The sequence below is a fragment of the Littorina saxatilis genome, linkage group LG4, assembly GCF_037325665.1.
Source record: "Littorina saxatilis isolate snail1 linkage group LG4, US_GU_Lsax_2.0, whole genome shotgun sequence".
Lineage (NCBI taxonomy): Eukaryota > Metazoa > Mollusca > Gastropoda > Littorinimorpha > Littorinidae > Littorina > Littorina saxatilis.
The window spans coordinates 17,694,080-17,706,579 of record NC_090248.1 but is presented as its reverse complement, the minus strand read 5'-3'; the positions used below and the strand labels follow the sequence as shown (position 1 = coordinate 17,706,579).

Below are 12,500 nucleotides of genomic sequence, written 5' to 3'. Positions count from 1 at the left end.
TTGCCCTGCCTTTCGCAAGTTTTTAGCATACCACTGTCTTGTGAGAGGACGCCAAACATACAGTGACCGAAAACAAGCAACCATGTGAGTCTCACAGTCAGACAGGCGACTGATAAGATGAGCCTTTCAGATATGTCCAATGATTAAGTTAACCGGAATGAGAAAGTTATGCGAACAAAAAGATGACCCCGTCAAAGCGAAGAGAATAATGAAGCTTTGAGTTAGAAGCAGGGAAGTTGTGTCATCAGATGACGGAGGAGATCTTGTGCAGCATGGAGGCGGGGTTGGCGGCCAGCAGGTAGGGGGAGAAGAGGGTGCGCTGGCAGGTGAGGGCGCTGGGGGAGGCCAGGAGGGGAGAGCGCGCTAGGAAGGCGGAATGGGGGCTGAGACTGGCCTGGGAGAACAGGGGGGCCGGGTGGTGAGGCAAGGGAGGGGGAAAGGACTGGGAGAGGGAGGGGGCTGGGTGCTGCAGCAGAGGACTGTGGATGGAGGAGGGGGATGAGGAGGAAGCGGAGGGGGAGGTATCAACGTTGGGAGGGAGAGAAGCGCCGTCGTGCAGTTTCCGCATGTGTTTCTTGAGGTCGAAGTTGCGACAGAAACCTTTCCCGCAGACGTGGCAGGTGAAGGGCTTCTTGTCGTTGTGGGTGTGCATGTGGAAGGTGAGGTTGTACACCTGGTGGAAGGCCTTGTTGCAGATGCTGCACTTGTACTGCTTCTCCGTGCTGTGCGTCAGCTTGTGGTTCTTGTAGTTGCCTTTCTGGTGGAAGCCTTTCCCGCAGAACTCGCACACCCACGGCTTGTAGCCCTGGTGGATCCTCATGTGCGTGTTGAGCGTGGAGGACCTGTTGAAGCACTTGCCGCACGTGCCACACTTGTGGGGCTTGTCGTTGGTGTGGATGATCTTGTGGCGGCACAGCGTGCTGGCCTGACGGAAGCCCTTGCCGCAGATCTTGCAGACAAAGGGCCGAGCTCCGGTGTGCACGGGCATGTGGCGGGTCAGGTTGTAGTGCGCGTTGAACACCTTGCCGCACTCTCCGCACGTAAAGCTCTTCCCACTCTTGTTGGCGCTGCTCTGCGACTGCAGGCTGTCCGGGCTGATGTCCAGGGTGCCGGACGAGCCGTCGCAGGTCATCTCTTCGTCACCGCTGTTAAAGGATGAGCCTGAGAGGTGTGGCTTTCTGCCCAGTGAGTTCTGTTCACGTCCATCACTCGTACTGCTGACCTCGTCGTTATCCTCGCTGTCGTCCTCGACCTCTACCCTCTGCCTCCTCTCTCTCCGCTCGTCCTTCCTGCCTGTCTGCACGGCTTCCGCCTTGTCGCTGTTGTTGTTGTTGCTGTTGTTGTTGTTGTTGTTGTTGTTGTTGTTGTTGTTGTTGTTGAGCAACGACTCGTCAGCCAGACTGTGGTTGCTACCAGCCAGGTGGGCGTGCTTGCTGACAGGTGCCGGTAAGTTGAGGGTGTGGTCCAGCTTGTCTGTCCGGTGAGAGAAGGGCGACTTGTCCGGGGCTGACAACACGGGGCCCTTGACGGGGGACAATCTGCTGACGCTGACCGCACTGCGCGCCTTCAGGAAGGCCGGGGAGAGGTGTGCCAGCCTCCATACGTCCATTCCGCTCCGCTCCTCCTCCTCCACCTCCCCCATGCCGTGCAAACGGGGATGGTGATGGAGGGCGGCGGGCCTGGCGGAGGCGGCCATGAGAGCGGCGTGGTGCTGCTGGCCGCAGTGCAGCTGCTGGTAGAGGGATAGCTGGCGCAGCATGTGGGCGTGGTACTCGTCCCCGGGACGGCCCAGCGAGAAGGCCGGGTGCATCAACACGGGCAGGAGCTGCTGCTGCAACTGCTGCTGGTACGTAACTTCCGCCAGCTGCGCAGCCGCACTCAGCTCCCTGTGGGTGGGGTCAGAGGTCAAAGGCAAAGAGGAGAGTGCGTGAAGTTTTCTGCCCGCCTCCCCGCCTTGTAGCAAGAGACTGGCGGCGTACTGGGGGTTGGGATGTAGCGGCTGCGTGCTGTCTGCTCCCGAAAAGCGACCCATGGTGGGATGGAAGGCGGTGGAAACAGGGTGAGCAGCACCAGGCTTGACTCGCTCACCCCGACTTCGTCTGTCCCAGTCGTGACGCCTGTGTTTCACTGCGCTGTCCTGTTTCTCCACACGCTGCTCTACTCTGTTTCTCTCGCTGGCCTTCTCCCGCTTCTCTCCGCCAACTTCTTTGCTGTGAACGTTCTCAGTGTGCCTGGGTGACGGAACGACCTCGCGACAGGCTGGGGATCGCGACCTGTCCCTGTACGAAATGACACACTGTTCCTTCAACACCGCCCCTTCCTCTCTCCCCGTCTTCTCTCCCTGTGTTGGAGGCGCTGCGACAGGCCTGGACTCCATGATACGATCAATGGAGAAGGCCAGCCTGGACCTGGACTTGGATGACCCACACTTGTCCGGCATGATGGCCGTTGTGGCGGGCAGTAGCGGGGGGAGCGCGGCAGGCGTGCAGGGATCTCCACCAGGGACCTTGCTGTCGGGCGACGTGTGTAAAGGGCTGAGCGTGGTGTCAACTGCTGCCACCTTCTCTCCGCCCTCCGCAGCGGCCTCCATCATCACCGTGCTGAAACAGCAAGCAGAAAGAAAATAAATAAATAAACTTGAATTCACGGCAGCGAGCGCCAGGACTTACTACTGTAACTATGTGCCATTCAAAAGAAAGGAAATAGCAGCAGCATTTTTGAGGACAGAAGTATAAGATCTCATTGAAATTAACAACAACAACAACAACAACAACAACAACAACAACAACAACAACAACAACAACAACATGCTGTTGTTTAATTGTCGACAGAAATGCGTCGTCGTCGTCATCATCTTTGTTATCATCATCATCATCATCATGCGTTAGCATCATCATTATGCTTTCGCATCATCATCGTGCATCGCCATCATCATCATCATCATCATCATCATCATCATCATCATCATCACCACGTCCAAACCATTTTTAGATTCATTCTAAGAAAACACAAATGTACCATTTTGTGAAGTGCTGCTTAAACATTGAATTTAAAAGCTATGAAATTACATGATTGTATGATTATATTGCCTTATAAGTACATATAAAGAAGAAAAGTGGTTTTTTAAATTATCATTTTAGTAATCCATGTCCCTCTGTCAAAATTAATCTTACCTCACATATGAAATTATGAGGAAAATGTTAATCTTGCATGGAAACACACCATCTTACTCGCTCAAACGATAGAAATCTGTGTCAGTCTAACTTGCATTGATATTCAAGTATCGAATTGTTAAATAAAATGGTTTAGACGAACTATGATTCACGCATACATCATACCAGCTGAAAATATTTGCAAGCATAACAAATTTATAGCTCTACAAAACAGTTGAAAAAATGTGCCCCCTGTGATACGCTTCACATATCGGTATCAAGCGATTAAGTTGGATTTTTTTTTCAAGCAGCTCGTCGCTGATCTGGCAAATTAACATTGAGCTATTTCTATACATTATCTCTGAATCTGGACTCAATTTTATTTCTCTGTGTAAGGAAAACTACTGAGTTGTGCGTGCATGGGTTAAAAACAGGAACAAGAAAAATACACAACCCTTTTAACCTTGAGGGCAAAGATGTCACAGAAATTAAGTTTTGTTTCTTTGGCAAGCTTTTCAAGTTTTGTTTCAAGGTTCGTGGTAAAAAATCGCCACACACAACAAACAAATTTGTCCTTAAAAGAGATATTTGAAATAATTACGGGTCAAAATTGAAGTTTTTTGCTACTTTATTATTTTTTTTATAAAACATGATGTAGTTTCATCTTCCAGAAAAATAGAGATAGAACTTTTTTGAGGTATGTTTTGTTTTACTCTAAATAGGACCCTAGATGCAACAACAGAGCAAATTTATAAACATATTATATTTTCTGGCTAGATATCATAAGTAAAAATAAACTTAAGAAAAAAGGCATGTTTTTGTACTTTGACAGAATTTCTAAAATCATACCCTGGGTAATTCTTAAAAATGTCTCTCTAGCTCTGTTACTGCACAAAGACACCATTTCTGGTGAAAATACATTAGAGAGCAAGAAGATTGGACATGCAGTTAGTCTAGAAGATGAGTATTTCGCAGTGACGGCACTGATGCTCAAAAAATTATTCTGAGAAAACAGCGTCGTACGTTTTCAAAATGGTGTCAAATGTTAATAAAATACTTTAAAAAAGATCATGTTATTGCAAGAAGGAAGTTGACAATGACAACACTACATTGCATAATGATACTATGGTGTTCAAAGTACCTAAAAGGCTGAGAAACCGAAACACGTTTTCGGACCAAAATTCCGTGCCATCTCTGCAAACCATATTGCAAACCACATGTCCATGCTTTCACATCCTTCCACCTGGACACACACACACTACACACAGCGCTTCCACCTGGACACACACACACTACACACAGCGCTTCCACCTGGACACACACACACTACAAACAGCGCTTCCACCTGGACACACACACACTACAAACAGCGCTTCCACCTGGACACACACACACTACAAACAGCGCTTCCACCTGGACACACACACACTACAAACAGCGCTTCCACCTGGACACACACACACTACAAACAGCGCTTCCACCTGGACACACACACACTACAAACAGCGCTTCCACCTGGACACACACACACTACAAACACCGCTTCCACCTGGACACACACACACTACACACAGCGCTTCCACCTGGACACACACACACTACACACAGCGCTTCCACCTGGACACACACACACTACACACAGCGCTTCCACCTGGACACACACACACTACACACAGCGCTTCCACCTGGACACACACACACTACAAACAGCGCTTCCACCTGGACACACACACACTACACACAGCGCTTCCACCTGGACACACACACACTACAAACAGCGCTTCCACCTGGACACACACACACTACAAACAGCGCTTCCACCTGGACACACACACACTACAAACAGCGCTTCCACCTGGACACACACACACTACAAACAGCGCTTCCACCTGGACACACACACACTACAAACAGCGCTTCCACCTGGACACACACACACTACAAACACCGCTTCCACCTGGACACACACACACTACAAACAGCGCTTCCACCTGGACACACACACACTACAAACACCGCTTCCACCTGGACACACACACACTACAAACAGCGCTTCCACCTGGACACACACACACTACAAACAGCGCTTCCACCTGGACACACACACACTACAAACAGCGCTTCCACCTGGACACACACACACTACAAACAGCGCTTCCACCTGGACACACACACACTACAAACAGCGCTTCCACCTGGACACACACACACTACAAACAGCGCTTCCACCTGGACACACACACACTACAAACAGCGCTTCCACCTGGACACACACACACTACAAACAGCGCTTCCACCTGGACACACACACACTACAAACAGCGCTTCCACCTGGACACACACACACTACAAACACCGCTTCCACCTGGACACACACACACTACAAACAGCGCTTCCACCTGGACACACACACACTACAAACAGCGCTTCCACCTGGACACACACACACTACAAACAGCGCTTCCACCTGGACACACACACACTACAAACAGCGCTTCCACCTGGACACACACACACTACACACAGCGCTTCCACCTGGACACACACACACTACACACAGCGCTTCCACCTGGACACACACACACTACAAACAGCGCTTCCACCTGGACACACACACACTACAAACAGCGCTTCCACCTGGACACACACACACTACAAACAGCGCTTCCACCTGGACACACACACACTACACACAGCGCTTCCACCTGGACACACACACACTACAAACAGCGCTTCCACCTGGACACACACACACTACAAACAGCGCTTCCACCTGGACACACACACACTACAAACAGCGCTTCCACCTGGACACACACACACTACAAACAGCGCTTCCACCTGGACACACACACACTACAAACAGCGCTTCCACCTGGACACACACACACTACAAACAGCGCTTCCACCTGGACACACACACACTACAAACAGCGCTTCCACCTGGACACACACACACTACAAACAGCGCTTCCACCTGGACACACACACACTACAAACAGCGCTTCCACCTGGACACACACACACTACAAACAGCGCTTCCACCTGGACACACACACACTACAAACAGCGCTTCCACCTGGACACACACACACTACAAACAGCGCTTCCACCTGGACACACACACACTACAAACAGCGCTTCCACCTGGACACACACACACTACAAACAGCGCTTCCACCTGGACACACACACACTACAAACAGCGCTTCCACCTGGACACACACACACTACAAACAGCGCTTCCTTGGCAAGTTTCAATCTGTGTGTGTGTGAGCGTTGGATGAACTAATTTTGCAGATCAACAAATATATCAATTACAAAATACATTAAGAAAAACTGAATTGCCGCCCACTCCCACTTACAGTTACGTGACAATAGTAATACTAGTTGTTTTTTTGTTGCTTTGTCGTGCAAACAAAACAAAAACATGAAAACATGAATACAACATTTTGTGATATGAAAAAGGCGGATGGATAATTTCAACTCCTAATGCGACATAATGGCAAACACGAAAGCAGGTTTTCCGGGCCGTGCTTCTCTTTTCTATTCAATTTCTCATGAAATTCATTTGCATATTTTTATTTCAAACGTCAACGGTTTTTTTTATAGTGACTCTGTAAGCATTTTATCTGTTGGATTACAATAAACATTTATGGGAGAGGGGGGGGGGTCTGACTACATGCAGATACATCCAAACATGCCGATTAATCAGTTTAAAAAGCCATTCAACTTTTCTGTTAATTAATTTACGTTTTCATTCATTGGGGCGTTGACAATAATTGTTGTATTTTTGTGTATTTAATGTATAAGCCTACCTTTTTAAAATGGGTCCCTTTATATACGTAATTGTTGAATGTTATGTGTTATCTAAAAGCCATGTCGGACAAAATGAATCGTTTGAACTAAACATATATACTATGCTTGGGATCCTATAGGTTTATTTAATTTTGTTAAAGATAAAAAGATTTTTGTTTTGTTCAAGCTTTTACCCACGCAGCAAAACAAACATGAAAAGTAAAGCAAACCAGCGTAAAGTACAAGCTAACCAAATAATCAACAACAACAAATGAAATCAAGGTGTAAGACGGAAAAAAACGCCTACATAAGCCTACATTCATATTACATCGCGTAGCAAAGAGCGTTGCGTCAGTCGCGTTCTTTCCTGTTGCGTTTTTATGTTGAGTGAGTATAACTGTGAAGTAATGACGTGAAACGTCGCTCCTCTAATAGCGTCATTCCAGCGGCGCAAACACCGCAACAATAACGCACACCACTCCCCGCTACATCAATAATACACTCACGCTCTAAACAATGCCATTTGGGTGTCATCAATTATTCACACCAGCTTTCTCGCAACTTAAACACTGATTAGTATTAATAGCGAAACACAATCAAACATAACGAACTTTGCGCGCACAATCATTATCTGAATGATAGTCCGGGTAAAGATTTCATTAGCGCACTCAAATACGATGTCATTTCATCTCTTTGTTCTAAGGTTTAATTGTTTGTATCTAAGTATCTATAAATACAACAAAGCTGGCTCCGAAAAGATTCTTTCGGCGCCCAGTTCAAGCCGGGAAATCTCTGCGTAGGTATCATTTATAGCAGAATGCAAGCTTCGCCGTTTTCCATCGGAAAAAAGTTTAAATATATTTGTAAGAAAATATTTAAAAACAACCTCCTCAAAAGTGTTTTTTGATGAATGTAAAATGTTTACTTATGCCGAGTTTTCGACCCCACGGGGGGCTTCTTCATGGCTATCAATAGAGGATGAATTGATGGTGAAATACTTCAGTGCATGCACCACATTGCTTAAGGGGGGTAGACCTACCTAGAGTTGGAAAAAAAATGCTTTTTTTGAGAACCTACTAGTGTGTGGCATCATTAGAAAGCTAAATCTCTCTATTTTCATTTACAGTTTGAATTGTCAATCAATTCCAATCCAAACTGGATATATTAGGGGTTCTAAGCAGGTGTGTATCAACCCTGAAAACTCAAAATCCGGTCCCATTTTACTCTTTATTTCATTGCACACAAAAATTAACTAATTTTAGCATGCATATTTTCTCCGAAAACGCCACTTTTCAGGGTGTTTTTACACCACAGTTTTCTCAGTTTTTATGCTAGAGCCTTGTAATTTGTACTAGAAAATTAATAGATTTTAGCCATAGCTGGATCCTAAACTGGCAAACTGTAATCGAACAGACAGAGCAAAAATAACATAATTTATACTAAGGGGAGATTTTTATTTTTTTATTTTATTAAATATGCCACACACCTGCTTTTCCCTAGTTCAGGCTCCAGGTAAACTTCTTTTTTATCACTTTTCCAAAGTACAGCTTCCAGGGATAAAACGTGTAAGAAATATTGTGTAAAAAATTATACCAACATTTTTTTGTTCGCAAAATGTTATTATCTTCTTTTTTTTCTTCTCATGTTTGTGAAAATTTATCAGCTAACCAATTATTTTCCTGAAAAGCGACATAACTGACATAGATGCCCACCAAATCCCATCAAAATCCACTGAGATGTTACTATGTAGCAAAAATAAACAACAATACACCCAACTCTAGGTAGGTCTACCCCTTTAAATCTTGCAAATGAATTCATGTTGTCACAAATTTAATTCATGGGCCTCTGTGAGACGTTTACAGTGTGAATGTAACAACTCCTCTATGAAAGACCATGCAGTATACTCTTCAAACTTCTTTTGAATGATTTTCTTACAAGGCGGTACCAGTCAACCTTATCGTGCTTACACACCTTTGTCCGTATCACGACACCTGTCTGGTTGACTGTCAATTGTCAACTATAAACATATAAAGCGTTTACCTTCAATGAAGTGCAGTGATTTTTCAAATGAAAAAGACACAGTACATTAAATAATGTTCAAAATAATTTACAGTTTGAATTTTGCACTGTCTATTTCATGACTTAATTGTTTTAAGTGACCTTTACACATTGATTGATTGATTGATTGATTGATTGATTGATTGATTGATTGATGGATTGATTGATAGAATGATTGATTGATTGATCGATCTATCGATCCTTTATTAAAGTTACTATCTGCATTATATCATTTAATATTCGTTGGAATATTCTTTACCAACACATCGTTTACCACTGTCTCACTAGCAGTGTAACGAATAAGCAATACATTCACCGTTTGTTGTTCAAACCGTTTATTTGTTTAAGAGCGTCTCACAGGTCTTGCCCAAACTGATACATGTAGTAACACTAGCCACGGTTGAGAGATCTTAAGAAGCTCAGCGCAACAGGGGCAAATTATTCCAAATTTTCCATCGCGGCCTCTCAAACCTCGAAATCCAAACGTTTTCAACGATGCATGATAATGTATTTTAGCAAATGATTTATTCCGAGAAGTTTGGACAAAGCTGTATTCGCGTAACTCTTCAGAAGATCTATGTCAGGAAAATAATTACGTGCTGAAAGAATGACAGTTGTCCCACAGCAGAATTGTACAGAAAGTCTCAGAAAATGTTAATTTAGTGATGCACAAGCTAATTTTACTAAACGGTCGTCGGCAAAGAAATAGATAACAGGCGTTCTGTCTCCATTGCTTTCTTTTTTCCCATGAACTTCATATTCAGTCCTGCATAGAAAGTAATTATCGACATTAAATCGTAACTGCTATTACAATTGTTTTAATTTTCTTTCTTTATTCATTTTCAGATCACATCGGCATGGAAGAAGTAACACAGTATTTATCTATTTCTTCCAAAGTCGTCTTCTCTTTAAAATGAATGATAACAATAAAAGATTGTTTAACATTCTTGTACCTCATCACCAACAGCTATAGTTGGCTTCACGAACGGCACAAAACTTAATTAAAGTGTTGTTGGTTTAAATGTGTTTTACTTATTTTTGTTCAATACATTCGTTGCACAAAAATAACATCCAGAACGATAACCTCAAAGGTCTGCTTATGAACACAACCTTTAAAAGTTGCTATGTCTGAGGGGTACACACACAATCCTTAATAAGAATGATCTTTGACAGTGGGTTTTCGGCCGTTCAATGCCTTTTAATGTATACAAACGATTAAAGAAGGTTAAACGTATTTAATTTAGCCAGCAAGTTAATTAGTTTCCGTCATGCAAATACACATGTGTTCAAATCTTACTCCGACATGGATATTTGTTGGTATGTTTCTTTTGTGTCGTTTTTTTTTTTATCAGTTATTTATGATCAAATGTGGAAAAATATATATATAATCATCGACAATTTTAAAGGGGAATCATTTTTCATTGCAGCATAAAAGAGAAATTAACTTCAGACTTTCTTTTGGTTAATTTCGAGTGACTATAACTCATACTAACGGCGCGGCGCGATAGATAATTTGACCGATCATTTTCATTTCCTTGTGTAAAATGTCATTCAGTCTCAAACTATAGTTGTGCAAGTCTTCCATGCAAGAAAGACTCAAATATTATACGGGGAAGAATATATAAGGGTTCAAACATTTGATACTCTGGCTCCATTTTTTTAATATCCTCTGCAAATTAAAAAAAACTAAAACCAAAAGGCGGCAACTTAACATACACACACACAATACACACAACAAAACTGTGGTACATTATCAGCACAAAATCAACATTCCACGAAAAAATAATAACACACGCATCCTTAGGATTAGAAAATACTGCATGTATACACGCACAAGTTAGGAAAAACAAGTCCGTAATTCAAACTTCTAACTTACAGGCAGCAGTAATATAAAATGTTCAGGGAGTGGTATACAAACAAAGATAAGTGACAAGAGCCGATGAAATTAAAATAAACAAACTGTGCACTGCTTAATCGGAGCCCCGCTATAAAGAAAATCAGTGACCACTGCAGGACACTGTTTTGATGACTTATTGAATTTCATTGTGGCGTCAAATGCTCAGTGTAATGCCTAACTTTTTATCACATTTTGTTGTTGTAAACACGTGTATAAACATAACAGTTAGCTGTAAGTACATCATGCTAAAATTACCTCGCATTATTATTATCATCATTATCCTGGTTTAAACAAAAGATTCATATTCACACACACACACGCGCAGCAAGATAGGGCTTACTTCAAGAAGGACTATAACAAGTTCATAAATGAGAGGACTGGGTGGCCGAGTGGTAACGCACTTGCGCTCGGAAGCGAAAGGTTGCGAGTTCGACCCTGGGTCAGGGCGTTAGCAATTTTCTCCCCCCTTTCCTAACCTAGGTGGTGGGTTCAAGTGCTAGTCTTTCGGATGAGACGGAAAACCGAGGTCCCTTCGTGTACACTACATTGGGGTGTGCACGTTAAAGATCCCACGATTGACAAAAGGGTCTTTCCTGGCAAAATTGTATAGGCATAGATAAAAATGTCCACCAAAATACCCGTGTGACGTGGAAAAATAGGCCGTGAAAAGTAGGATATGCGCCGAAATGGCTGCGATCTGCTGGCCGATGTGAATGCGTGATGTATTGTGTAAAAAAATTCCATCTCACACGGCATAAATAAATCCCTGCGCCTTGAATATGTGCGCGATATAAATTGCATAAAATAAAAATTTAAAAAATAAAATAATAAATCCCTGCGCTTAGAACTGTACCCACGGAATACGCGCGATATAAGCCTCATATTGATTGATTGATTGAAATGAAAATAACTGTTCACAGTCTTACTTAACTGTTCATGGCAGGATATAAATTAAACAAATGTTAACTTCAAAATGTATAAATATTAATATATTTAAATTTGTAACAATTCAAAGCAGACACAAAAGAAGAAGGGGAAAACAAGGAGAGAGAAAAAGAGAACAATCAAACCACAAATGACAGACAATATACAAATCTAACTAAATATAATCAGTTTCATCATTGTTGTTGTTGCTGTCGTCGTTGTAAACGTGTTGTTGGGTGTGAGTGTGCATGTGCTTTCTCGTCGTCAGTCTGCTACTCACTTTTTGCTGCACGTGAAAGTGGCGGGCAGTTCCAACAAGCAGAGTCGGGTGTCGGCAGTAAAAAGTAGCAAGGGTGAGTAAAGTAAATCACGGCGATATCACAGTGCCTCGGTCCACAGGCTCGGCTTGACAGACACACACAGCACACAGTGTGAGACACCACCAGTTTCACGGAGTGTCACACACACACGTTCACCGCCTCGTTATATACATCCGTGCTACCAGGGCATGATCAGCATTCAATTAGCGATGCTTGTTGAGAGCAGCGGATAGCACAAGTCACAACAAACACTGTCCTGTCAACTGTCACAGCCATCCCCCGTTAGTCGCTTCACGCGCTTTGCAGCTCAAAATTCGCCGTTCGACAAATGATCAGTGCTGGCCACAACTG

At 43.8% G+C, this 12,500-nt stretch overlaps 1 protein-coding gene across 1 annotated transcript in view; it reads right to left on the bottom strand.

Annotated features, from left to right (window-relative positions):
* Positions 1-12,500, bottom strand: part of LOC138964120 (uncharacterized) — a 13,490-nt gene that overhangs the window by 812 nt on the left and 178 nt on the right. The window contains exons 1-2 of the mRNA XM_070336004.1: positions 12,110-12,500; positions 1-2,600 (exon numbers count right to left, since the gene is read on the bottom strand). The exon at positions 1-2,600 is cut by the window's left edge and continues 812 nt beyond it; the exon at positions 12,110-12,500 is cut by the window's right edge and continues 178 nt beyond it. Of these exons, the coding sequence (XP_070192105.1) occupies positions 245-2,593 (2,349 nt within the window). The 5' untranslated portion in view covers positions 2,594-2,600; positions 12,110-12,500 and the 3' untranslated portion in view covers positions 1-244. The remainder of the gene's footprint in view (positions 2,601-12,109) is intronic.